Source organism: Eptesicus fuscus, chromosome 22 (genome assembly GCF_027574615.1).
Source record: "Eptesicus fuscus isolate TK198812 chromosome 22, DD_ASM_mEF_20220401, whole genome shotgun sequence".
Taxonomy (NCBI): domain Eukaryota; kingdom Metazoa; phylum Chordata; class Mammalia; order Chiroptera; family Vespertilionidae; genus Eptesicus; species Eptesicus fuscus.
Genome location: NC_072494.1, coordinates 42499519 through 42527495, shown reverse-complemented (window position 1 = coordinate 42527495; position 27977 = coordinate 42499519). Strand labels below are relative to the sequence as shown.

The 27977-nt window shown below is 56.9% G+C and overlaps 1 protein-coding gene across 3 annotated transcripts in view; it reads left to right on the top strand.

Moving 5' to 3' along the window:
• The window catches only part of PBX1 (PBX homeobox 1), a 211578-nt gene extending 189513 nt beyond the window's left edge, over positions 1–22065 (top strand). For 2 of the 3 annotated variants that reach the window (XM_008153097.3, XM_054711683.1), the window contains 3 exons: positions 183–295; positions 1410–1499; positions 17692–22065. In XM_008153097.3, coding sequence (XP_008151319.1) covers positions 183–295; positions 1410–1499; positions 17692–17784 — 296 coding nt within the window. In that variant the 3' untranslated portion in view covers positions 17785–22065. The remainder of the gene's footprint in view (positions 1–182; positions 296–1409; positions 1500–17691) is intronic. The other variant, XM_028127796.2, reaches the window with a different exon arrangement.
• The last annotated feature ends 5912 nt before the right edge of the window (positions 22066–27977 follow it).

Sequence of the window (27977 nt, the reverse complement as noted above, 5' to 3'; positions counted from 1 at the left end):
CTCCCGCACCGAGGACCCCTGCACCTCTGTCTGCTCTGTTCTCCATGCTACTAACCAGGGGGAGGGGTGTGGGTGCAGTTTCGTTTGGGGGTTGCTTTGCATGTCGCTCTTCCTCTCGCTGTCAGTTGCGGGCGGAGCCTTTTCCTTTCTGTGATTCAGGTGCCTCATCCTTTCCTTTCCAGGTTCTTCCAGCTCTTTTAACATGTCAAACTCTGGAGATTTGTTCATGAGCGTGCAGTCACTCAATGGGGATTCTTACCAAGGGGCCCAGGTTGGAGCCAACGTGCAGTCACAGGTAGGGACCAGCCACGGTGCCGGCAGGGGCACCTGGAGCCCAGAGCCCTCGGTCCCGTGGGCACTTCCTGGTCGTGTCGGCACTTACCGCTTCAGAGGGACGCGTAGACGCAAACCTTAGCAACAACCAAACCAATCCGAAACAGACAACCATTGTCGTGGGGAATCTCGTCCACACTTGGTGAATGCATTTGGCTCTGGCTTGTCAATCACACTGGGAAGGCGGGGCAGGAGCGAGGGGACTCAGCGCTCTGTGCTCACTGCCCGGGACACAGGGGCTGCTCGGGCAACGGCTCCCTCTCCGGGTCTCCCTCTCCGGGTTTCCACTCACTATCTGCCTGACATGGAGCTGAGGCCTGGGAGGCAGGCGCTGAGCGTCTCCTGCTTCCAGGTGAACCTCTGGGAGACCCCGCCGGCTGACCGGGCCCATCTCCCAGCCTTCCGGAGGGTCCAGGGACCCGTTCTGGTGCCAAGTCCAAGTTCATGCGGGAAGCAAAAGTGAAGCACGTGGGGTAGCCCAGGGTCCCGGGCAGCTCACCCTCCCACCCCTGATGGGCGAGGGGCGGCGGGGGGCTCTGGGTCAGAACTGCCCAGGCTTTACCAGCCATGCCCACCTGTGTCATCGGCATGTGGCCAGGAAGCACGACGTGCCCAGAATAGACCGCAGGCCGGCGCTCCAGCCCTCGCTCAGGAAGCCTGGGTCACGTGTGAGGAGATACGGTCACACCCCGGCCAGGTAGCAGCGCTGGCCATCGTGTCCCCAGACAGATGCGTGGCAGCCACGCCTGCTCTCGGGCAGTGGCTGGCCGGGTGCCCTCTATGGGACACCAGCCGGGGAGAAGCTGCACGGAGATGTGGGGGGTCAGTCCTCCCTCTCCCGTGGTGCCCCCCACCTCCTCCACCGCCTTGTGCAGCTTCCCGGAAGCTCAGTGGGAGCCCCCTTCCTGTTACCGTGTTCCTGTCACCTCACGGAGCTCGAGGGGAGACCGGGTTGGCTTAGAGAGGGGCCAGCCTCCTCCTCGTGGACCCCCAGAGGAGCGTCTCCGAGCGATGGCGCGACCTGGCATGCCGAGCGGTGGCGCCCTGACTAACCTCCTCTCTCGTTCCTCCCGCAGGTGGATACCCTTCGCCATGTTATCAGCCAGACAGGAGGATACAGTGACGGACTGGCGGCCAGTCAGATGTACAGTCCCCAGGGCATCAGTGTAAGAACACAAGTCCCCTCCGTCCTCTCCCTGCCAATTATTTCACAGCCACCGGGCTCACAGTGACACGTAGTGGGACCCATCTGAGCTTAGTTTCTCGTGTCTATCGGTGACGCCGTCGGCGGCATTCTGCCCACAAAACCGAGGCGCTGGGGCGGGCGTCCGGGGCTGCCAGACACAATCAGCGTTGGCAGGCACCTGCGGCCACTTGCGTCCCTGCGGGGAGCAGCTGCACAGGTGGCCGACGCCGGGGGTGGGAAGGTGGCCGAAGCCGGCCTGGGAGCGGGAGCAAAGCTGGAGCCGGTGTCCATTGCATCAGGTGTGTGGTCTGAAGAAGAACCCTTTCTCCGACCTGTCGGAGGCCCGTTAAAAAGCCATCAACGGAGAGGCGGGGTTTCAGAGGGACGGGCGGGTGCTGAGCATCGTCCATGGGTCCTTGGGTCCCCGCGGCTCCCGACCAGCATGAAAATCCGTAGCGACAAGCTGTGTCGCACAGAGTGAAATCGATCAGACAGACACAGGAGAACCGAGTGTGGATTTGGGACAGCAATCCAACTCGATTTCTCAGATCAGCCGTCCGCTCCCTCAGCAGCGTGACAGCAGGCTGGGACAGGACGGCCTTGCAGAGGCGGCTGCCCCTCGGCGGAGGGTCCTGGGCCTGGAGCCCCGAGGCCGGGGCACTGCTGGCCGGGCCTGTGGTGGCGGGTGGGGATGGCTTTGTTGTTTCGTTGGGATGATTAGACTAAACTGGGGAAGGAAGGAAGGGAAAGTAGGCATGGCACGTCATCCCCGCTGTGTTGACTGAGGTGTTACGTCTGCCGTGGAGGTGACGGTCCCTCCGCTCCGTGTTGGCCAGTGGCATGAACTGTGGCCAGGGAACCCCAGCTTCTCCGTCAGAGGTGGCCTGGGTGAGAGGGCGAGGAGTCAGCCCAGACACAAGGAGAGGGGGTGCTGGCTGGGACGTTCTGGCCCCTGAGAGTCTGGGCTCACCACAAAGGATCCACTAGAGGGGCCGGGGCCGCTGGGGGCAGGCCCAGAGGCAGCACCCACGCCAACGGGCAGGGCCGTCTCGGTCAGAGTTCAAAGCGGCAGGGAGTCAGAGCTGGCCCGGTGTGCTCTGGCAGTCGAAGACCCTGGTCCTCTGGTGCTCACGCGAGTTGCTATTCCCGTAGGAGCTGGTGAGTCGCCGGTGCCCCCTAGAAACCACCGATCCTGGGGAGAAGTGTGTGCTCAGAAATGGGTTCCAGATGAACTAAGGGGCTGTGGGGGGCTCCAGCCCATATGCATTTACCCACTTCCTGACAGATCTTTCCAGAAAGAGCTTTGCTCTGTGTGAGTGTGAGGACGAGAACGTGGCACGCTCACAAAGGAGCCGAGGAGTCTGCGTGACGGGCAGGAAGCGGGCGGGCAGCCCGCGTTGGCATCTTCCCTAAGCGGGGAGCCCGGCCTCGGGCCGGGAGGCAGCACTCCCTCCGACGTCACCCTGTGGGCTGCGCACCGTTTCTGGAGTGTCGTAACCGCACATGTGCAGACAATCACGTCTGATGGCACAAGCCGCGCAGACACGGCTTCAAAACGCAGCGTGAAAGAGCCTCTCGCTGGCTCCCCGTGAACTTGGTTATTGTTTCTGGGTCTTGAGCGTGCGGGTGGGTGAAGCAAAGGCCGGCCCGACAGGTGTGTTCCTTCCGTGTCAGTTTTAAATTGTGCCCCTGCTGAGACCAAGCGTGTTAGGGCGAGGTGACTATTAGTGGTGGAATGAGCTGGGATGTGTACATGTCCATGTGTGTGTGTATCCTTGCGTGCGCATGTGTGTGTGCATGTATTGTGTGTGTGTCCTATGTGTGTCCTTGTGTGTCTGTTGTGTGTGTGTTGTATGTGTGAGTGTGTCTGTGGTGCGTGTGTGCGTGTGTGTGTGTGTGTCCTTGTGTTTGAGTGTGTGTTCTTGTGTGCATGCATGTGTTGTGTGTGAATGTGTGTCCTTATGTGTGTTCTGTGTGTATGTGTCCTTATGTGTCTGTGTTATGTGTGTGTTGTGTGTGTGTTGTGTGCATGCATGTGTCTTGTGTGTGTGGTGTGTGTCCTTTGTATGTGCCTGTGTGTGCATGTGTTGTGTATGTTCTTGTGTGTGTTGTGTGTGTGGGTGTTGTGTGTGCATGTGTTGTGTGTGCATGTGTGTTGTGTATGTGTGGTGTGTGTGCGTGTGGTGTGTGTCCTTGTGTGTGTCCTTGTGTTGTGTGTGCATGTGCGTTGTGTATGTGTTGTGTGTGTGCATGTGTTGTGTGTGAGTGTGTGCGCTGTGTGTGTGCACGTGTTGTGTGTGTTCATGTGGGTGGGTGCGTGTGTGTGCGGCAGCGTGGGGCTGTGGCTGCCAGGAGAAGGAGGGAGACAGAGAGGGCGGGGACCAGAAGAGACGGGACAGGAGTGAAAGGTTCCAGCCAAGACGTGAAATAAACGCCCGCAGCCCCGCAGCACTGGAGCCCAGCTGGGCCCGGCCGTGTTTCATCCGAGCCGGACGTTTCCTGGCAGCCTGCTCGCTCCCCGGGCGGTTCCGCAGCTCCCATGTGTTACAGCCAGCGTCCGGGGAAATCCGTGGAGCCACACCACCTGCCGTGAGTGAGGCTGAGGAGCAAGGGGGCCGAGGGGCGGCCCGCCTGTGTGTCCCGAGCGAGGAGCGTCCTCCAGAAGGTGGGCGCTGGTTCCACCCTGGTGCCTCCAGCGCTGCCCGCGGCCAGAGACTGTGGGTGGGCGTCCCCGGCCCTGGGGTGCCGTCTGCAGCTTCACACGGATAGTGTGCTCAATAGCCTCTTCTCCTCGTGGGCACGGGTGGGTGTTCCCCGGGAGGTGGTGAGGGGTCACTGGCTGTCCGGAGGGAGGTGTGCTTCTGCGGATGGAGCTACCTCGGCCTCCTCAGCACGTGACGGGACATGACACCGCTGGCCTGCTTGTGTCCCACGACGAGGGCGACCGTGCTGGGTGGGTGTGGCGGGGAGACGGGGCGAGACTCCAGGCGCCTGCCGCTCACACGCCCTCTCCGGTCCGGTCACCCGCGAGGTTGGAACAGTGCGTTAGCTGGACGGCTGTGTGTTTCCTAGTCCTGTCCCTGCCTCACTGCTGTCCCCGGCGGCCCCTGAACTCTGGCCTTACTGCCCGCAGTCCTCGCGCCTCTCCGTTGCCGCCTGCGCACGTTCAGCCTGAGACCCCGCCTGGCCGTTGCCTACAGCCCCGCGGCCTGGGGTGCCGGTCAGTGTGGCCGGCTCCCCGCTCAGGATTAATGACCGGCGGCTCCTCCATTCAGCTGTGCAGTGTGCAGTGATGCTTTTTAAATAAGTGTTTACTAATCCACAACACTCCCTTTGTAATTGTAAAAGCCTCTTCGTCTTGTTTCTGTAAGAGGTTTCCAAGCTTCTGGCCAGTGCGTGTTCTCGGGGAATAAGATTCAAACCTGCATTAACCGTGGGAGGGGGAGTGACCATGTGGCCCAGAGGGCCCTCCCTGGAGCCTCGGCTCCTCCCGTCCCAGAGCGGCCTGTGCCTCCCACCGGGTAGCGACGTGGCGGCGTTTCCCCAGGTGGTCGCCGTCCCGTCCGCCAGGCCGGGGACTAGACCTGCCCCTGGGACAGGATCGCGTCAGCTGTGCCGACGCAAGTCGGTCCTGCCTTCTGCTCTACAAAGAAGAAACTCACCCCCTCCAAAGGGCAGCTCGTGCTCGGGGTTGCCCCGCAAGTGGCCTGGCCCCTCCACACGCAGGAAACAGTGAGCGAATGGACTCGCTGGGTTTAATGGGGCCGTCAGCGCCGATTCCCGACGACGCCTCTCGCCTCCTCGGAAGGAGGGCCTCATTCTCCCGCAAGCTTGATTTTGGGTACAATAATGGGATCTCTCTCTTAGGAAAAGTCAAGCATTGTTTTTAAATTTGGCACATTTCTGAAACTACTTATCTCTGGCTTCATTTGAATTGGGGACGACTCTTTTCCACGTTCCTGTACACACTGTCGATCTGATAGCGAAGAAGCAGAAGGCAGGACCGACCTGCATCTGGGACAAGTACCAGAGGAGGAAGGAAGTGAAGAGACGCCTGTTCTTCCGAGTGCTCCCTGGGCGCCTGGCTGCGGCACCTGGAGCGGGTGCTCCCTGAGGGCCTGGCTGTGGCACCTGGAGCGGGTGCTCCCTGGGCACCTGGCTGTGGCACCTGGAGCGGGTGCTCCCTGGGCGCCTGGCTGTGGCACCTGGAGCGGGTGCTCCCTGAGGGCCTGGCTGTGGCACCTGGAGCGGGTGCTCCCTGAGGGCCTGGCTGTGGCACCTGGAGCGGGTGCTCCCTGAGGGCCTGGCTGTGGCACCTGGAGCAGGTGCTCCCTGAGGGCCTGGCTGTGGCACCTGGAGCAGGTGGTCCCTGAGGGCCTGGCTGTGGCACCTGGAGTGGGTGCTCCCTGAGGGCCTGGCTGTGGCGCCTGGAGCAGGTGGTCCCTGAGGGCCTGGCTGTGGCACCTGGAGTGGGTGCTCCCTGAGGGCCTGGCTGTGGCGCCTGGAGCAGGTGGTCCCTGAGGGCCTGGCTGTGGCACCTGGAGTGGGTGCTCCCTGAGGGCCTGGCTGTGGCGCCTGGAGCGGGTGCTCCCTGAGGGCCTGGCTGTGGCACCTGGAGCGGGTGCTCCCTGAGGGCCTGGCTGCGGCACCTGGAGCGGGTGCTCCCTGAGGGCCTGGCTGTGGCACCTGGAGCGGGTGCTCCCTGAGGGCCTGGCTGCGGCGCCTGGAGCGGGTGCTCCCTGAGGGCCTGGCTGCGGCACCTGGAGCGGGTGGTCCCTGAGGGCCTGGCTGAGGCACCTGGAGCATGACGGCCTCAGCCCCGCTGGTTCTCGCCCTCGCACACCCGCGGCAGCCGGCAGGTGGGAGGTGCCTAGCGCAGGCCCTGTGCCTCCTCCAGGGAAGGACCACACCACCCAGGAGTCAAGGTCATGTTATTTTGAAGCACCTGGGGAGTGGCCCTTTAAGAGGACTTATATCTAACCCCTCAACTAAAAATGCAGCATTCGTACAAGCAGGCCCTGGCACTGCCGTTCCTCATAGATGTCGCAAATGGCTGCACCACAAGCCCTTTTCCCTGGCACGTGGGGTCCGAAGGTCCTGCCACGGGTGGGAACTCTGGTCACTACTGTCCCACACGCGCCGTTCGCCACACGAGGCTGGTGGGCACCTGAGACTTGGCGAGTGTGGCCGAGACAGTGCGTTTTCATTTAGACCTAAAGTGAGTGAGTTGATATACAAATCCGCTTCGTGTGGCTGGTGGCTGCCGTGTTGGATGAGTGGTTCCAGGGCCCCGACGGTCCTTTAGTGGCCACCAAAGGCGGGACGACGGTGTCAGGGAGCTGGGCACCGCGTGGGAACAGCGCCGTCCTCACACAGAACACAGAAAACCACTTTCTGCTTAAGTACGTCTTTCCTCATAAAAACCTAACTCCTTATTAAAAATTAACTGTGTACAAGAGGTTAGCTCAGATTGGCATATACTTGCTCTAAACACTGAAATAATATGGAGGGAGGATTTAAGATATCTTCTATAATAATAAAATCATAATATGCTAATTAGACCGGCTGTCCTTCCGGATGACCTTCCGGATGAAGTCGCAGTGGGTGGGGGCTGAGACAAAGCAGCCGCGGCGGCGGGGGCTGAGCCCTGGCACGCATTCCGTGCATCGGGCCTCTAGTAAATACATAAACGCCTACATCTATTATTAGCAATGGCCAGCTCAGTCAGCCACTAATTCATCGAACCCAATAACTTCTCAAGCCCAATCCGGGCCCAGTGGTCACGTGCGGCAGGGCAGACCTCAGGCCCAGTGTCTCCGTGGAGAGACTTGGCAGTTCATTACCACAGATGGCAAGACTGTTCTAGGAATCTAGGTGCCAAACAGCAACATGGGTTACCTTTTTTAAAACTCTGGGACCGCCCTGGCCGGCGTGGCTCAAGGTTAGAGCATTGGCTGTGCGTTGAGGGGTTGCAGATTCAATTCATGGTCAAGGGCACATACCTCGGTTGCAGCCTCCATCCCGGCCCCACGTGGGGTGTGTGCAGGAGGCAACCCATCGATGTGTCTCTCTCACATGATGTTTTCCTCTCTCTTTCTCTCTTCCCCCTTCCCTCTCCCCCTCCCTTCTTCCACTGTCTCTAAAAAATCAATGGATTCGGGTGAGGATTAACCAAATATGACAACAACAAAATTTCGGGGGACAGCCAAGTGGGAGAAGAGGCCAGTTTTGCCTCTTTAATAGCCTAGACAGTATTGAAGAGGCTCTGGAGGCAGCAGGCGCTCCGAGCCTCCAGGAGGCTGAGCAGGGCCGGTCGCAGCCGGGCCAGGACTGCCATCCTTCCGCCCATTGTCAGCTCTTAACACAGAGCTTCTTCACTGAGTGAAAGCGTTACTGCGACGGACTGACTGCACAGATAACACAATATGAACCAGCTTAGACAGAGAAATAGAAAGTAGAAAAGCCATGGCGAAAAGTAAATGTAAAAGAGCCAGGAAATAAGAAAAATAGAGAAGTAGGAAGAAATAATATACTATTAAACCACAGGCCTGTGGAAGGATGAAGATGGCAGGAGAACGGTAAGAGTGCCTGGGACGTGGCGAGAGGAAGTGCACAAATACTATGGAGAACAATACAAACAGAAAACGAGCGAGGGCGCGTGGTTAGAATCACAGCCTCGAAGAACGCACTTACAGAGATTATAAAACAGATCGAGTAGTAATAAACTGAGCAAGTGCCGTAAAGCAGGAAATTAAAGAACAATTAAAAACAATATGGGTAGAAAATTAACAGGCTAAAACGACGTTTAATAATTGCATTAATAACTAACACTTATTGACTTGGTCCCCTGTGCTAGGCAGTTTATATGCATTAACTTATGTAATTCAAGTTTATTAACACAATTAGGTTGTTTTAAAATGTAAACAAGGAAGTTAAGAGGCATCAGAACAGGAACAACAAGACTGAAGGTGCGTGAGACAGACCTGCCGACGGGGGCTTCCCGCCCTGTGTGCGGTGCGTGCCTCCGCTGTGCGCCGGCCCCAGGACCCCCGGCCTTCCTGTCCGGACAGTTTGCAGAGGCGCCGGGCGGTTCTCCCCGCCTGTCCTGTCGTGAGGAGAGGTTCCTGGAGCCATGCCCAGCAGTTACACTGTTCCGGCCAGAGGTCAGGGGCAGTCCTGCCACAGCCCTGCTCACTGAGCACCTCCAGGTCCTGCAGACCACGCCTGCGTGCGGTTCTTCTCAGATTCTTGCTTTACTTCCTCTCCAGGCCCTGGTTCTGATGACAAGGGTCCTGGTTTTGTAACCAGGCCTGATACATAGTAGGTGCTTAATGCCTACCTTTTGAAAGGAGCCTACTCCAACCTTTGTCAAGAGGTCTTTCTTCTCCTCCCTCCTCCCCTCCCTCCCTCCCTTCCCTCTCCCTTCCTCCCTAACCAGCAGGCAGGCTGTGGCTGACTTGTGGCTGAATTGTCTGCCTGCCCCCAAAGACTTTTGCATTTTTGTGTTTTTGTTATCGGAGAGTCTTTCCCACAAAAGAATGACTTGGTTTTTTTTTTCTTTTTTCACAGCCTGATGCCCATATTTGAACCCCACCTTCTCTAAACCTTGTACCCTCTATCCTAGCCAACTCCCACCAGAAACGTTTTGTGGGTGTGTATCCAGAGGCCAGCGCAGTGGGTCTTCTTCCTTCTCTTCCTCACTCTTCTTTTCTGGGACAGGTCTGTCTCAGTGGCCTGGAGCGTGGCCCACAGTCATTCCCTCATTCACTCATTTGTTCAGCAGGAATTTGCTTGGACTTGGTAGTGACCATTGGACATGAGGGCAGGGAAATGAAAGATCTGCCTATCCCCAAGCAACGCCCATCTCGTCTAAGCTGAGGGCTATGTTGAGCGGTGTCCTTTACCCTTTAAAGGGACAGCAACCATTGAACTCTTCAAGGCCCTGTATTCTGGAGAGAGCTGGGAATCCCTTGCTGACCTCTGTGCCGGGCGGGTCCGGCGGCTGCTCTGCCCGGACCTGAGGCACCAGGGACTGGTCCTCACCCACAGATCTGGGGTTGGCCAGGGTGCCTCACACGCCAAGACCTACATTAGCTGTGGGCTTCCCTTCACACGCTTTGTTTCAGCGTTACAGATTAACATGTGATGTGGAACATTTGGGGAGTGCAGGAAAGTCACACGAAAGAAAAGGACTGCTAACTCCTTTCTCAGCAGCCTCCTGGCATTGTGTGTGCAAGTGTGAGTGGTGCGTGTGGAAATGTGGTGATCATATTAAAAATGTCATTTTGTAACCTACTTATTTTACTAAAAATACATTATGAGTGTTTTTCTTATCATTAACCCTTTGCACTCGCTTGCTTTTTTCTTGATTCCTTTTTTCTACTCGGAATTTAATTTTTTAAATACCCCAGATTTTACAAAGCGTGGTAGTAGAATAAAAAACAGGAATTTCTTTTCATACAAACTTATTTATTTGGATTTTTTTATATTTCAAATTATTGATACATTCAATACAATTCGACATACGAGCTGCTACCGATGCTAATCGTGTCGAGTCACACTCGACATCTGAGTGCAAAAGGTTAAACATGTCAAGCATAACTTTAGTAACTACATCAGGAACCTGTGATAGGGAATGTCCGTAATTTATTTAAGCAGTCTCTACTGTGGACATTTAAGCTTCTTTCTCTTTTACAATTTTAATAATTCTGTGGCAAACATCGTAGTTCAGGGAATTAAGTGCATGTTTCCGTTACTCCTTGGACACATTTCTGGAAATGGAGTCAACAGAGCAAAGGGCAGAAGATGTCTAACCCTTTTCTCCTTGAAATATCTATGTTTGTTCTTCCCACCAGCAGCTCATGGTGGTCCCCAGTCCCTCACAAGCTCAATGACAGTGACTTAGCCGTGTTTCAGATTTGTCAATTTTCTATCTATATAAAAGGATAACATGCTAAGTGTCCGTCCAAGTAATGACATCACATAGCAACACCCGGCTTCCTCTCCCTAGCGACGACTAGCCTCCTTGCAGTTTCTTCAGTCCAGGAACATGACTTGCTTTACAGCCAGGTGGAAACACTTTACACTGTAACCTAATGTCTGTGAAGTGTTTTCCCGTGCCTCATATCATTTGATCCTCACAGAAGTCCTGGAGTAGGTAGATAGGAGACTCGGTAGAATCTTATTTTCTTTTCATTAGCCAGAAAACAGAGATTTAGAAAGCTTAGAAACTTGACCCGACTGGAAAGGAGTAAGAAATGGTGGACCTTGAAAATGACTTCAGGTTTTCTCACTGCGCAGAATATAGTCAAACACTGCTGCAGTTAAATATTTTACCCTTTGTTCTCCCTGTGTGATCCACAATAATAATCTGTGTTGTGTTGTTATTTACTGCTGTGTTGCTGACAATTACCTGAAAGAGAAGTTGGGGTGCTTCACTGGGCTGGAAAAAGTTTAGCTATATCAAAAAGCAGGTCTAATTAAGCAAGTTTATTCTATATCTATAAAAGGCTAAGTTGACTCGCGCATGCACGATGCATATAAAGCTCTAGCTGGCGCCAGTCGCACATGCGTGTTTCGATCTGTCATTGTCGATCATGAATTTGGTTGACACTTCTATTCTAGAGAAAGGGCGAATAGCGATATTAAAATATTTATTCTAATTAATTTCCTTTCAATGTGCATGAATTCGTGCACTGGGCCACTAGTTAAATCATAAAAGGGTGTCTCGCTTTTACTTGACTTTAATTTGTTTCTCTTTGATTACTAGTGAATTTCTTCATGTTTATTAGCCTTGAAATGTCCACCTTTTTCTCAGTGACCTCCCGAACTCTTGCACAGGACGATGCCCCGCCACTGCCCTGAGGGTGTTTGGAAATGGAGAAAACTCTGCTTCTAGGTGGTGGGACGCCCATGAAGGAGGCCTCCCCACCCCATGTCTCATTCTGTTTATCTCAGTGGAAAGTTCTTTGGCAGGAAAGCCGTTGCTATCCTAGGAAATCTAAAGGCAGATCTGTTAGTGGTACTATTATTGATCCTAAAAAGAAAAGAACCAAGCTGCAGTGGGAATATAGAATACCTTCTCTCTCCGTCTAGTCATTGCCCTGGCTTCTCCGGACCCCCTAGCCCACCACACGGCCGGGGTATTTCCACCGCACACATTTCTGGGACAATATAAAAGGGAGAAACTAAAATTTAAAAAGTCAACCCACGTTCCATGTGGACAAGAATTTAGCCTAACGAGGGTGTGCCCGCATCAAGGATGTGCCGTGGGTGGGCGGGTGCGTTCGCAGTCTGGATGCTGGCGGTCTTCAAGCCTTTCTCTCGCATCACCTATAAGCAGTTCTGAGCGAGACGCCTCCCTGGATGAACAAGGCAGCAGGAAGGCTGTGCCCCTGCACCCCCCCGCACCCCACACGCTCTGTCGGCCGCAGCCCTGCAAGCTCTCAGCGCCATTTGAGCGCATTAAGCAGCCAGCTCTCTGGTGACATAGCAATTAGGGCTCGGAAATAGATTTGGTGCGTCACGGAGGATCAGGCTTTTGAAAGTTTCTGTTGTGATTATAGCTTGTACCTCCCACAAATAATAGGCTTCAAAATAAGAGGCTGCCAGCGCGGCCTTTGTGGCTTTGTCTCGGTGGTGGCATGTAAGTTGCTATTACTGTCCTCGGTGTACTTGAATATGCCAGTCTCTGGGTGTGGGGTTGGCTCCGTGTCTCTCCGCGGCATGTCACTGTGGGGCTGGTTATCTGGGGTGATGGCTGTGTGGACGGCAGATGAGGGAGAGGGGCTTCAGCTTCTGCGTGACGGTCAGTGGCCTTGAGGTGTCCACCCCGAGTGGTGTGCATGCTCCGTGGAGATCCCATCACGTGGAGGTGTGTGTGTTAGCCTCTGTGTGCACCGTGAGTGAAAGATATCTTTCAACAAAGGAAAGCAAAATCAGAGGTTATAAAAATAAAACGAAGAACTTAGGGCTGTATAGAGTCAGCCCATCAGATCATTTTTACTGAGAGTAAAACAAATACCCTTTGCTTGAATTATCCAGATTTGGCTATATGAGTAAACGTAATAGTCTCTTACAGCTTTCTTCCCACAGCGTGTGTGTGTGTGTGTGTGTGTGTGTGTGTGTGTGTGTGTGTGTGCGCGCACACGTGTGAGCACTCATTCCTGAGGTGCTGTATGTTCTGAACGTGTGCTCAGTCTATGAGAATACATGCATTGTGTGTTCTGCACACTGTGCTGATGTGTGTAAAGAGACGTGTCTGGAGTCTTGCAGGTCTGAGTGCAGAGGGTGTCTATTCAGATAGAAATCGTTTTCTGCCCTAAGACACCTCTATTTAGCTCAGGCAAACTGAGCTTTTGTGTTTTTTCTCTGAAAAGTTAAATCAAACAAATCATAAATTTTAACTTCCTGTGTATACATCAAACCTACGGAGTCCCCGAGTCTGCAGGATGTGGAAACGTTATGCGTAACAGTCACATTTGCACTTTTAATAGAAATAAGAAAGCACCTGACCCTAAAGCTGGGAACTGTACCGTGTGAGGGGACGGCCTCAACCAGCCCCTCCCGTGTCCCACGTGCCTCACATGGCGGCATGAATGCTGGTGTTTGCAACAGGTGAAATAGAAAAGAATGGCGCTAAGAAGGTGCCAGGGTAGATCTTGATCCCAGAGCCCACTGACAGGTGCCCTTCAGTTGCATGGCGCTAGGTGCTGGCAGGATGGTGCGGGGTGGGCACAGTGGCAGGTAGGGTTGTGTCTGGATTGTGACAGGGCACCCCTAGATGGCAGTTAGAGTGCATGGCACAGAAGGTTGAAGAAGTGACGTGTAACAAGAGAGGTCACGTGTTACCAATGGACATAGGGCAGGTTGACCGTCTTACTGTACAGTCTTGGCCAGGACCCCGCGGTGCGGTGGAAGATAAGCCGAACTGACCAGCAGTGCGGTCCTGCACAGGGAGGCATGTCGGGAGGTAAAACTGGGTGTATATGTCTCAGTGCAGGCTGTCAAGGCTCTGTCTCGGCTGTTTCCTGGGTGTACATGGCCAAGTACAGATGGTCAGGCTTTCTCTCAGCTGTTTCCTGGGTGTACATGGCCAAGTACAGGCGGCCAGGCTTTCTCTCAGCTGTTTCCTGGGTGTACATGGCCAAGTACAGGCGGCCAGGCTTTCTCTCAGCTGTTTCTTGAGTGTACGTGACCAAGTACAGGCAGCCAGGCTCTCTCTCGGCTGTTTCCTGGGTGTACATGACCAAGTACAGGCGGCCAGGCTCTCTCTTGGCTGTTTCCTTGGTGTGCATGGCCAAGTACAGATGGTCAGGCTCTCTCTCAGCTGTTTCCTGGGTGTACATGGCCAAGTACAGGCGGCCAGGCTTTCTCTCAGCTGTTTCCTGGGTGTACATGGCCAAGTACAGATGGTCAGGCTCTCTCTCGGCTGTTTCCTGGGTGTACATGGCCAAGTACAGATGGTCAGGCTCTCTCTCGGCTGTTTCCTGGGTGTACATGGCCAAGTACAGGCGGCCAGGCTTTCTCTCAGCTGTTTCCTGGGTGTACGTGACCAAGTACAGGCGGCCAGGCTCTCTCTCGGCTGTTTCCTGGGTGTACATGGCCAAGTACAGATGGTCAGGCTCTCTCTCGGCTGTTTCCTGGGTGTACATGGCCAAGTACAGGCGGCCAGGCTTTCTCTCAGCTGTTTCCTGGGTGTACATGGCCAAGTACAGGCGGCCAGGCTCTCTCTCGGCTGTTTCCTGGGTGTACATGGCCAAGTACAGGCGGCCAGGCTTTCTCTCGGCTGTTTCCTGGGTGTACATGGCCAAGTATAGGCGGCCAGGCTCTCTCTTGGCTGTTTCCTTGGTGTACATGGCCAAGTACAGGCGGCCAGGCTCTCTCTCGGCTGTTTCCTGGGTGTACATGGCCAAGTACAGGCGGCCAGGCTTTCTCTCAGCTGTTTCTTGAGTGTACGTGACCAAGTACAGGCGGCCAGGCTCTCTCTCGGCTGTTTCCTGGGTGTACATGGCCAAGTACAGATGGTCAGGCTCTCTCTCGGCTGTTTCCTGGGTGTACATGGCCAAGTACAGATGGTCAGGCTTTCTCTCCGCTGTTTCTTGAGTGTACGTGACCAAGTACAGGCGGCCAGGCTCTCTCTCGGCTGTTTCCTTGGTGTACATGGCCAAGTACAGGCGGCCAGGCTCTCTCTCGGCTGTTTCCTGGGTGTACATGGCCAAGTACAGGCGGCCAGGCTCTCTCTCGGCTGTTTCCTGGGTGTACATAGCCAAGTACAGGCGGCCAGGCTTTCTCTCAGCTGTTTCCTGGGTGTACATGGCCAAGTACAGATGGTCAGGCTCTCTCTCAGCTGTTTCCTGGGTGTACGTGACCAAGTACAGGCGGCCAGGCTCTCTCTCGGCTGTTTCCTGGGTGTACGTGGCCAAGTACAGGCAGCCAGGCTCTCTCTCGGCTGTTTCCTGGGTGTACGTGGCCAAGTACAAGCAGCCAGGCTCTGTGTTGGCTGTTTCCTGTGTGTACATGGCTTGGTATAAATGGTCATGGAGGTCACTGACCTGAGACCATGTATCTCTCCACAGCCAGTGCCACTGCATGTTCCCTCACGCTTCATTTGTCCCTCTCGGGCATTGTCTAACATCTGTGAGGTGCAGGCACTGGTAGGCAGCTTGGAATCGGCCAGGAGCCCCACAGTGGTGCTCATGGTTGGTCTGGTGGGTGACGCGGAAGTGGGCGAGGACATGCCCCGTGGCAGCACCAGTGCCTTGTGATGCGACAGAGGACAGGGCTGCCCCCAGGAGACCATGCTAGGGGCACATGGGACACGTACGCCCCCTCAAGGTTGGAGACAGCAGGTGTGGGTGCTGGGGACTGGGTGAGTGGCTCTCTGCTGTGGGAACCCCTGAGTAGCGGGAGGGGGTGTTGGAGCATCAGCCACGAGCATTGAGCGGGCAGGAAGCCCAGGCCTGAGGAGGACACGGACCCTCCGCTCGAAGCCACTGAAGGTGGGGGAGGGGTGGGGAGGAGGTCAGACTGCATTTGTAAAGGTCACAGCTCGAGATGGGACTGCAGTGGCCAGGCTGAAATTTTCCAGGGAGCATCCTGGCAACTCGGAGCAGTTCTCGGAAAGCGCTCCCTGTAAATGCTGGGAAAACTGTGCCTGCCAGGGAACCTGGTTGCTCCATCCACCTTGGTGGGAATCAGTGGCTCTGCTGTGACTGCCCTGGTGAGCGTGTGGGTGCCTGTGCGTGTCACGGGGGCGGAGGTGCCTCTGTGTCTCAGTGTTTCTCTCTTTGGCCGGCCCACCAGTGCCGGGGACAGCCCTGAGCTCTCCTCCCAGCCACGCCCCTGTCTGGGCTGCTGGCATCTGGCTGTGTGCGGACCGAGCTCCTCAGCGTGCTGACATCAGCCGCTTTGTGGCACCTCAGCGTAGCTCTGGGTTGCAAATGAGAGTTTCTTAGTGCCCAGCTCACTTAGACTGTCACATTCGGTGATGAATTCTCTGCATCAACCCTGTGCTACTAAGGTGAGTCAGAGGAAGGAGGGGAGGGTGGGCCGGGCCTCAGCCCAGCCAGCACTGCTCTGGGCTCAAAGCCAGCTGGATATATTGCTCGGGACCCAGGCAGGCGGCCCCTGGGCCAGCTCAGGGCAGGTAGCAGGGAGAGAGGGTCAGTGCAGGTGGCAGGAGAGGGGATCAGGGCAGGTGGCAGGAGAGGGGTCAGGGCAGGTGGCAGGAGAGGGGATCAGGGCAGGTGGCAGGAGAGGGGATCAGGGCAGGTGGCAGGAGAGAGGGTCAGGGCAGGTGGCAGGAGAGGGGATCAGGGCAGGTGGCAGGAGAGAGGATCAGGGCAGGTGGCAGGAGAGGGGATCAGGGCAGGTGGCAGGAGAGGGGATCAGGGCAGGTGGCAGGGAGAGAGGGTCAGTGCAGGTGGCAGGAGAGGGGATCAGGGCAGGTGGCAGGAGAGGGGATCAGGGCAGGTGGCAGGAGAGAGGGTCAGGGCAGGTGGCAGGAGAGGGGATCAGGGCAGGTGGCAGGGAGAGGGGATCAGGGCAGGTGGCAGGAGAGGGGATCAGGGCAGGTGGCAGGAGAGGGGATCAGTGCTGAAACCTTTGGTTCCTAAATACCGTGACTGTTTCGAAAGCCTAATTTTTCTGGTCTAGGAAACGTGTCCAGATCTGCTCTTTTGCGATGGTGGGGACCTCCCCTCATGCTGCAGGGAGGAGCTGTCCCCCTCCCCCGCTCAAATGCCATCGTCACCCCTGCCCCGTGACCCCAGATATTCCAGGAGCGTCAGGCCTGGTCTGGGCCTCAGTCGTGTGTTCAGAGCAGAGGGCTGTTACCTGGGAGGGAACACGATTAGTGCCTTCCGCACACTCACACTGTAGCAGACACAGTCTGTGGGCGATCGAGGGCGGGGTCATGAGGTCACCGCCGCAGCACCTCCGGCCTGGGCTGGGATCCTCGTGGGGGCGCTCACTAAGGCAGGTCCTGTCGGGACAGTGTTGCGGTTTGGATGCTCTGGATTGAGTGTTAGGAAAAGGATGTACAAATGGAGACCAAGCGTGGGCTCCGGGCTCACCCCCTGGAGACACTCCCCCCAGGCCAGGCCGAGGCTCTGGCGTGAGCGCCCTCTTCTCCCGGGTCGCCTTTGCACATCCTCCCACAGACGGGGTTCGCCTTCATGGAACCTTCCTCGCAGCCGGGCTTGAGCCATAGTTCACCCAGGTGTGGTCAGTGCCCCCTGAGGACAGGAACGGCCCCGCCATTGACATGTGCCGGAGGCGCCGGGGACCCGGGACTTAGGGAACTCCGAGCTGGAGGGGCCCTTCGGAGGCAGTAGGGCAGCCTTTTTGTTTTTCTCGAGGGGAACTCGAGGCCAGAGGGGAGGGAGTGCCCGGCCAGAGTCAGCACCGGGACTCAGGCCTCTGGACCTGCAGGGCAGGCGGTCTCACCTGACAGAGGGGGGACTCTGTGTCACCGGCACAGGGGAGGCCCCAGTCACTGAGGGGCGGGGAGCGGCCACAAGGACAGCCTGCTGTCGAGTGTCCCCTTGCAGGCCCTGAGCTGCCTCCTCGCAGCTCCTCTTTGTCATCGTCACCGTCACCGTCACCGTCACCGTCATCGTGTGCTCCCACCGCCCCTCGCAGGCCTGACTTCTCTCCTTCTTCCCTTCTAGGCTAATGGAGGTTGGCAGGATGCGACTACCCCCTCATCAGTGACGTCCCCTACAGAAGGCCCTGGCAGCGTTCACTCCGACACCTCCAACTGACCTCCCCACACGCGCATCCCGGCTGACCCTGCGCCCGGCGGGCGGGGCCGGAGGGAGGGTCTCCCACGCTGAAGCGGTCAGACCGGAGGCGCAGCAATCAGCAGCCACCATGAGCTCCTCCCTCTCCTCCTGGGAAGCCCCTCCGGCCAATCTGGACACTTCTTTATACTCTGTCCCCTTTTTCTGGGTAGAAGCCAGCCTTCCCTGCCAGCAGCGTCAGCCTGTGCCCTCACCGCCCCGCCCCTGCCCTCCACTCCCTGGGCCCCTGCCCTCTACATGTCACTGAAGGATATTTTCAACAATTAGGGGAATTTAAAGAGATAAATGCAAAGAAAACAATAAAAGCATTTGTATGTTTTCACGCCGGTGGTATGAGGAGCCACGTTACCTCATCGAGCCCCCTGCCAGGCAGCCCTGTCTCCCGTCACTCACTACCTCTCGCAGGAACCGCCCGCTGCCTCCCAGCCCGGCTTCCCTGGGTCCTGCCGTAGCCGGGCTCTGAGGGCGCTCTGTCCTGGGTTCCGCTCCGCCAGGTGGATGCCAGGCAGGCAGTCAGCGACAGGAGAGGGTGCAGCCTGAGAGGCCGCGTCCCGGCCTCTCGTCCTCGGACCCCTCCTGGTGTCAGAGGCGGACCTGGGGCCAGACGCTGTGGAGCCAGGTGTGGGTAGCGCGGTGCCAAATGCATCAGAGAGGAGGGGAGGTTCTCTCCTGGACCCTTCCCACACATGCACGTGCGCACATACCTGTAGGCACATGCACCACCCCACGATCAGCCACATGCCTCATACAGATGCCTACATTAGTAACCGTGTCATCTGCCTTGTGAGCCCATGAGAGGGACTCTGAAGGACACAGGCAAGCAGCCCACAGGGTCCAGGACCGGCGGCCCCAGCACACACATGCGCACACACACGCACGCATGCACGCACACACACCAGAACCACCCCCACAGGGCAGGCCAGCTCCCAGGGTCCCTCTCTGCTGGCTCTGCCCGAGCCTCAGGCGCGGGCACGCATGCGATGGAGTGCTCTGTTCTGTTTTGTCCGGGCGCTAGGGACGTGTGGTGACCTGTCCAGTTCTATGCGCCGCATCTGGGTCTGGAGGATGCGGTGGCGTGAGCGCTTGGCTCGGTACCTGTTTGCTGGCTTGTCTGAGGACCTGCGAGTGACGGAGGCGGAGGTCACGGTCTCTGTACTCCTCAGGTGACAGTCACGCTGGGGGCCTGCCCGGGGAGATGCCCAGGGAAGCTGTTCTCCGATGTCGCCTGTCGAGGGGGCGGTGCTCAGCTCTCAGGGCCTCGCTCCCGGATCTGTGACACGCAGACGGCTCTGCCGGGCTGGCCGGGCTTGTGGGACAGGACGTGGGGGTCCTTCTCCCCGAGCTGCAGGGCGAGGTCGGGAGCAGCGACTCCGAGAAAAACGCTCAGGTCAGGCGGGCGGCGGCTTTCCTGTCTAACGTCTGGTCACACCGGACCTGCCGTCACCGCCACCGCGATGGCAAAAGGAAGGGTCGTGGCTGTTGCTTGTTCGGTTGCTTTGGTCTGTTCGGTTCCTTAGGATAGCGATAACCTCCCAAACCAGAAACACCGGGCCTGGCTCTCAGCGGGTGCTTACATCTAACGTGAGCCTTGCCAGGGCCCCGGCCCCGCCCGGCCACGCTGTCGGAGGTGTGGCCCTGCGAGCGGCTCCGCGTGGCGCGGCCCACTGGGCAGAAACTGCTCCCGCGTTGCTGGCGGGCACGTGTGTTGGAAGGGAGAACAGGCGGGAGATGCTGGGATTGTGCTGATGAGGAGCATGAGAAAGCCACGTCGGGCCCGTGTGCCCCTGAGCCGTCACCAGGTCGGGCTCCACGCAGGATGCCGAGGGCACCGCGTCTCCATCCAGCTGCGGAGGCCGGTCTCAGGCAGGGACGCGGACGCAGGCCAGGGGTACCTCGCAGACGCCTGGCCTCGGACGCAGGTTCTTCTGGAGCCGCAGGAAGGCGGTTTGGGTTGCAGGGTTTCCATTTCGCGTCGGTGGAAAGGGGAGCAGAGCGTGCTGCCCGCCCTGTGGCAGCGCACTCTCTGTCACCGTCCCACGCGGCCCTCTCTGTTCCTTCCCCTTTCTCCCTCCACCGCCACGCTCACATCCAACGCGGCGCCATGCGGCCTCTCCGGTTCAGCGAAATGTGAGCGCAGTCAGCCAGCCAGAGGGCGGCGGGCACAGGGCCTGTGGCGGGCAGCGCCCGGGGAGCTCCTCCCCCTCAGTCCCGCCCCCCACGTGCTAGGGACTCGGGAGCGCAGTGTCCTGGCCGCGCGTCCCCTGGGGTTTGCCCACCTGTACCTGCTCATCGCCCCCTCGCCGCCCCTCGCTCCTGGGTGGGGCGGACCCCGCACACGCTTCTGTCCGGTGGCACCTTCGTGACATGGTTTTACTTGGCTGCTGGTTGCCTTTTCTCTCACTTCCCCTCCCCCCTTTCCTTCTGAGTTTTATTTTCTGCCCAGAAAAACCTGACTTCGATACCAAAAAAGATAAAACTACAGAAACTCAAATTTAAAGAAAACTTTTTAAAAAAATACTCAACAATCCTCTCAGCTTTATTAACATTTTCCATTGTTTCTTGCGACTCGTGTCTTGTTCTTTGTAGTACTGATGACGAACATTTGATAATGAATGTTCTTGTATATTCAGATAAAGGGAAAAAAACCAAAAAGCGGTCTGGATTTAATAGTGTTTATAATGAAAGTTTTAAAAATGACCCTCACGGCACGAAAAGCAGGACGGGCCGCCTCCGTGCCCTCGCCCTCATCGCCACGTGTGTTTTCGCACGGAACCGCCCGCATTGGCCATGCTCCCATCGCTCTTTTATGTTCCCGCATTTGTGAATTAGTTCAAGAATGCTAGACCCGTGTCGAGTTGTGCACACCCATTTCCTGTTCCACGATGTTTAAAAGTGACCGTAATTCATTTTGTAAACTAAAAAAAGGAAAAAAAGGAAAAAAAAAAGTTGGGATAGTGAGCATCATAGAGGTACAACCTAACACATTATTATGTTTCTTAACTCTGAGACCCAGAAATGCATTCTTTTTTTCCCTTTATTCCTGCTCTTGAAAATATAACAAAAAAAGAATGATGCTTTGTTTTGTGTTATTTTGGGTTTGTTTATGGGGTGCTTTTTTTCATTGTCGGGGCCGTGGTCTTGCTGTGTTTATTCCTTACACATGTGCCAAGGCGATGTGAAAAGGTGGCAGCCGCGCAGAGGCTGTTTCTCGCTGCTTCGGTTTTGTCCCAGAATCGGGCTGACGTCACAGATCAGGCCCAGGCGGGCGCCCGGTGGCCCCCCGCGCCCGGAGTGAGGGACACCGCAGGCTGAGGAAAGTCCAGGGCTCCGGCTCTCCTCCCTCGGAGGGAGCAGTTTTTGCCTTGCTGGGTGTGAATGCCAAGGAGCCGCTCTCTTGCACCCTGAGGAGGGAGGCTGGGGTGGCCAGGATGCCCCCTCCAGCAGAAGACTCCCGGCGGCTGGGGATGGCACTGGATGGGCACCGGGATGGGCTGGGGGTCCTGATTTTGGTCCGGGTCCCGGATGTTATTCTCACGCAGCCTTTCGGCCGCCGTGCAGCACACGGTGAGCCCGGCTGGACCCGGATGCTTTTATTAGTTCCGGGAGAAAAGAAGGCGGTGTTATCAGGAAGGAACTCTCTTTTAACCTCTGTCATTTAACCAACGACCGAGAGTTCGGAGAGCAGCCAGCACCAGCTCTTTCCTCAGCCCTCAGGCCAGGACAGTGGAGAAGCAGAGCCGGCAGCGGCACTTTCTGACGGTTTCTACCCGAACCGCCGCCCGCTTGTTTGAAGTCACAGCCGAACAGCAACGCGCTTTTCACATCACCTTGAAGGTTTCAATCCCTTGCGCAAAGCTTTCTGGAATCTTATTTTTTGTAACCTTTTTTTGTTTTGTTTTGTTTTGCCTTTTGTTAAAATAAATGAAACATTCAATGTTTTCCCCCTTTTCTCGCTTACTCCTTCCCTTCCCTTTGGCGCTTCCAGTTATTTTGAAGTGTTTCCCTCGGCTGTTGGTTTTATCTCTGCTCCCTACCCCGCTCTTATATTCAGAGTGTAACCTGCGAAGCTCTGCCCTGTTTGGTTTGAAAGTTAAGCTTTTCTGCTTCTGTGAGCACTGGCTCCGTCCCTTTGATCGACGGAAGCTCTGTGTTCTCGATGACGATACTAACACGGTGTAGATTTTACAGTCTCCTAATTTGTACTGGTAATGCATATTCCAAATAAATAGTTTCTTTTGTTGCAAAAAATATACTTGTGTGTGGTGTAAATGTTCTCTTTCACATGCTGGCCCTGGTCTTCCCCCAAGGAGGGCGCGTTTGTTTGGACTGTGGCCCGTCACCCTGATCATCTTACAGCCTAGTGCGTGGCCCCGGGGCGGAGGACTCGGGCCACGGACCTCACCCAGGAAGGGACGGATTTTTTATCCTCACCTGAGGATGCTGTTTGTTGATTTGAGAGAGAGAAAGAGAAACATCATGAAACATCCATCAGCTGCCTCCTGCACGCCCCCAACTGGGGATTGAGCCTGAAACCTAGGCATGTGCCCTGACTGGGAATTGATCCGGCGACCTTTCAATGCATGGGAGGATGCCCAACCCACTGAGCCACCCCGGCCAGGGCAGAAGGGAGGCCCTTGTATGGGAAAAGAAGCCGTCCTGCAGGCGGGCAGAGCGCCCCATCTTGTCTGCTTGTCTGTGGTTGGTGCACCCCCTCCCCCAAGCACCAGCTACAAGTCTTGGCAGGTGTTCACGCAAAGTTTAAGTCCGTGACTCAGCTCTTTGCCAGCGACTCCAATTCCCTTCTCTTTGTGATTTGGTCCCAGGAAAATCGTGGGACCCAAGAGATGTCCCCAGAGAAGGGACCAAGGTTGGAAGGGCTCAGCCCTCAGAAGCAGGGGAGCCGTGCCCAGGTCCGCACATCTCCCCGAGTTGTGTCTGCTCCCCACGGAAGCGCCTCTCCCACGCTGTCGCACTCCCTGAGCCCCGACCTTTGGGGTCAGGGTCTGTTAGAAGTGGCGTCTGGTGTCCTGGCTGGGACAACGCTCAGCCCGCAGCGCCAAGCAGAGGTGGGACTTGTGCTCTGGCGGCCCACCTGTGCCCCTGGGCATCACCTGCATTGTTTCCAGGGCTCCGTCCAGGGCCCAGGGAGGCAGGTGTGTACTGAGTGTCCCCACCACCCTCTCACCCTCATCACCATTTGATTCCAATCAACTGAAAACAGCAAAGGAATGGAGAGTCGATGGGATCAAACTATCGTTTTTGTGAAGGGCCAGCCTGAGGGCTCCATGGCCTCAAAGTGTAAGTTCACCTGCGAATGCTGGTGTTGAGAACACGGCCAGCATGAGGACCGAGGCCTCGGGTCCCCTCTTCCGATCGGAACATTGGGGCACGGGGTCCGGTGTGCAGGGCGGCTTCAGGCCATTTCCCTCCTCAGCTGCCCGGGCCTCGTGGACCTCCTCACCCCAGCTCACAATTAGAGTGATCACGGACCTGTCACAGCAAGAGGCCAGAGGGCACACTGTGTCCAAAGCAGGACCCAGTCTGTTTCACTGGTCTCGTGTCCAGGCGGTGCCTCAGGGATCCGGCTCCTCCCGGGCTGTGCTCCGCCCCCCCGGGTCCCAGAGGGGACAGGAGTGAGGGCTCACCTCTCCTTCCTTTCACCTTCCTAAATGCCCTGCCGGGCGGTCTGGCTAGGCAGCCCCTCCCTGGCACTCACCACACAGGGACATTCTGAATAGCGGGCCACCTGTCACACTTCGTGGCCAAAAAGAAGAAGCAAGAGCAAAAGACAAGCCCACGTGGCTCCCCGCACGGGACCCACAGGAAAGCGCATCGTCCCTTCCCGGCGCTTCCTGGCTCTCCGAGGGGAAGGTCCGGAGAGGGTGTGGCCCAGGGCCCGGCCTGTCCGCCCAACACTCTCCCTCCCCCCAGCATGCACTAATGGGGGTGCTGTCTAAACTCGGGGCTCAGCACCAGCCTGTGGTCCATGAGGCAGCCGTCCACCTTGGGCGGTCCCTCCACGGCTCAATCGCTGCCTGGAGAGCCGCGTTCCAAGGCTTAAATGCACAAAATCGGACGTGCTCCCCATCGTGACTCCTGCCCGCTGTCCTCGCGGTCCTCCTCGCCTCCCCGGCTGCAGCGGTGACCAGAGCAGGTAGCAGTGTGTGGCCTCCATGAGTCATCCAGAACGTAGCCTCCTCTGGAACGGCCACGTGGACACGCGGGAGCGCGGGTCTTCTGAGCCCACTCGCTGCGTGAGCCCAGGAGGGTGTTTCATTTAACCTGATGTCTGGACCGGCGGCTGGAGTGGGGGTGGGCGCCCCACTCTCCTGACTCCCAGAGAAGCTCACGGTGCAGTAGAGGGCGGCAGGTCGCCAGCCCTGGGCCACTGAGGCGCAGCTGGCTGCCAGCGACGTCTGGCCTCGGGCAAACTTCGAGGCCCTCTGGGCCGCGTGGGTGGGAAGGTCAGTATAAAGGGCGGTGGCAGTGACCACGCCCAGGCCACACGCTCGGGACCACTGCCGTCCTTGTGGACCTCCTGGGCCATGCAAAAGGCAGGTGGCCTGGAGCCCTGGACGCCCGGGTGAGATCAGTAGGGTCCACTTGTTAACGTCCAGGTTACCCTGTGCCCGGAGCCGAAGTCACTCTCTGCCCCGACGCCCACCGCACGTCCAGGGCAGCTCCCAGGCTCCTCGCCGCGCCGCCTGATGGCACACAGGCCCAGGGGCTGGCGTGCACTTCATTACTGAGTACCCAGAGAGAAATTGGAGTTCATAATAAAACGCTTCCCTCCTTCTAAGTTCAAGTTCGAGGCAATGCCAGTCCACAGCTGTCCCTTCCCTGACCCCCCACTGTGTATTCCCAACCAGATCTCCTGCTCTGTCCCCAGAAGCAGGGACGCCCCTCCCATCGAATGGGGTGGCCACGCCAGCCCCTCCTTGTCCAGTTCCTCCAGCCTTGCATCTCACCAGTGCCCACGTTTTCCAAAAAGAATTTGGAAAGCACCGCAAGCCAGGCTCCTAGAGGCTCCCTACCCCAGATCACAGCCACGTGACCGCGCCCACAAACAGCCTCGGGGAGACAGCGTCTGGGGAGGAAGAGGGAACTAAACCTCAGCCCTCGCGCGTGGGTGACGGGTGAGGGTCACCCCCTGGAACGGAGGACAGGCCTCCGAGTCCGGCAGGGACTGGACAGCAGCCTCTGCTCCACCCTCTTACTCCAAGAGCCAGCTCTGAGAGAGGCAGGACTTCCTTCCCGCAAGGGGCCCCTCCCCCACGGTCACACCCGGGGTGCTCACATACAGATTCAAGACATATCTCCAGACCCACTTCCCCTCCAGCCCTGCCTTCCTACTCCCAGGCCTGCCAGCCGCGGTGGCCCTACCATTGTCTGTGCCGAGCTTCTGTCTTAACTGGCGTGACTTCCCCCGCCGCAGGCACCACCGGTGCCCGAGGGGCCATCCGCCCACAGAACCCTGCACCCCTTAACCTGGGGATCCCAGTTCTTACGAAGCAGCAGGAACTTTCCTTCCCGCCATCTCTTGGGGGTTTGCCTGAGGTTTCTCTTTTATTGTCCCCCAACTCCTTTAAGCAGAGCCAGCCAAGTTTAAAACTGCCCATCAGCTGCCCTGGGTTCCATCCCTCTGGGCTTGTAAAGAGCTCTCTCTCCGCAGGTCCCGGCTCCTGTCCCGGGGGTGGCGTGCTCGGCACAGACGGTCCTGGACTGAGCGGTCTGAGCAGCGGGCCAGCCTTCAGGACCCTTGCCTCCAGCGGCACCCACACGGCATGACTTTTTCCGGAAGACAAACAATTAAACAAAAACAACAACCCGAACCTCTAGGTCTTTGTGGATGACTACAGATGTAGTCCTCAATTTATAAGCGTGGGCAAGAACGTGCAGTCAATGTCCACTCACAAAGCCCTCAGCTGGGGGACAGAGCGAGCTGGGCTCTGGAACAGAGGTGGACGGACTTGAGGCAGCGAATCCCCAGAGAGCAGAACAATAGGAAGCTCTAGAAGCTGCTGCCAGGATGTGGGGCCAATTATTTAGAACATTGGGCTTCGGGTGCAGGGGCGGGGCTGGAAGTGGGTGGGAACCCCTAACCCAGGAGCAGGACGGTGTTGGCCTCCCCAAGTCTGGACTATGGTTTCTCCACCTGCCCTGTTATGCAGGGACCAAGTTCCATCCCACGCAACCAAAACCTCCTGGCAGCTGAGTGCTGGGTTACGTAGGAAACGAGATCAGTAAGATCAGTTACAATTGTTTTATATATGTGTGTATCCTACCTAATAAAAGAGTAATATGCAAATTGACCACACCTTCGCTACGCCCAAGCCATGCCCACCAGCCAATCAGGGCAGGTATGCAAATTAACCCAACCAATATGGCAGTTAATTTCCATACATAGGCACCCTGAGCGGACCCCCTGTGACAGATCGCAGGGAGCTGGTGCCAGAGCGGACCCCCTGCAATCAATCACAGGGAGCTGGGGGTTGCTTCGGCCTGGTGCTTTAGGCTTTAGGCATGGGAAGGGGCCAAGCCTACGATCAAAGGTGCCGGGGGAAACCCCTTCCCAAGCCTAAAGCCTGGGGCGGAGGCTTTAAGCTTGGGGAGGTGCCTAGCCTGTGATCGGAGGTTCTGGGTGGGGGCTTGAGGAGATGACCCCTTCCCAAGCCTAAACCTGGGGCGGAGGCTTTAGGCTTAAGAAGGGGCCAAGCCTACAATCAGAGGTGCCGGGGGAAACCCCTTCCCAAGCCTAAAGCCTGGGGTGGAGGCTTTAGGCTTGGGAAGGGGCCCAGCCTGCGATCAGAGGTTCCAGGCGGGGGGTTGAAGGGACAACCCCTTCCCAAGCCTAAACCTGGGGCGGAGGCTTTAAGCTTGGGAAGGGGCTGAGCCTGCGATCAGAGGTGCGGGTGGGGAACTTTTTCCCAAGCCTAAAGCCTGGGACGGAGGCTTTAAGCTTGGGGAGGTGCTGAGCCTGTGATCGGAGGTTCTGGGGCAGGGGGGAGGGAAGACCCCTTCCCAAGCCTAAAGCCTGGGATGGTGGCTTTAGGCTTAGGAAGTGACCAAGCCTACGATCAGAGGTGCCAGGGGGGAACCCCTTCCCAAGCCTAAACCTGGGGTGGAGGCTTTTGGCTTGGGAAGTGCTGAGCTTGGGATCAGAGGGAAGGGGAAAATATCAATGGAAACATATCCTTAGGCGAGGATAAAAAGAAAAAGAAAGAAAGAAATGTCATATCCTATGAAAGACACATCCTGAAAATGCTTAAAGAAAGTTGTCATTTTTTCTTGGTGAAGGGACTGGGGTCTGTGTTGATGAAAACACCTGGGCGGCTGCGGTGACTGGCAGTGGCTGCAGCAGCGGGGTGATGGGGCTGGCGCCTTCCCCTGATCAGCCCAGTTGCCTCAAGCAAAGGGAGGCCAGACTGAGGCATAGGTCCGCACCCAATGGGGAGCGGGCTTAAGCCGTCAGTAGGACATTCCCTGAGGGCTCCCAGTACGTGAGAGGGGGCAGGCTGGGCTGAGGGACCCCTCCCCAGTGCATGAATGAATTTCGTGCACCAGGCCCCTAATATATATATATATATGTATGCATACATATATATATATGCATACATGTATATATGTATATATACATAGATATATTTTATTGATTTCAGAGATGAAGGAAGAGAGAGAGATAGAAACATCAATGATAAGAGGGAATCATTGATTGGCTGAATCCTGCATGCTCCCTACTGAGGATCAAGCCTGCAACCGGGGCATGTGCCCTTGACTGGAATCGAACCCAGGGCTCTTCAGCCTGCAGGCCAATGCTCTACCCACTTAGCCAAACCAGCTAGGGCTAGCAACTGCTTCCTTACAAAGTATGCATGTAAATGCGGTTGCTCTGTTGAGGTAAAGAAACAATGTTAGAAGGATAGAAAAATAAATATTCTGAATTCGGGTGGACGCTTCTTAATCTATCGTCCTTTGCCCACAGGCTGAAATAGCACCGCTGGCATAGCCCACGGCCTCCTAGCACCCCGAAATTCCTTTCTTCTTCCTGCCTGCAAACCACGCGCCGTGCCCGGAGGATGGCCCATCCGCAGACCCTCACACACTCATTCTTAAAGCAGGTGTGTCTCTCCCTGCACCCTCCTGTCCCTCCCAGC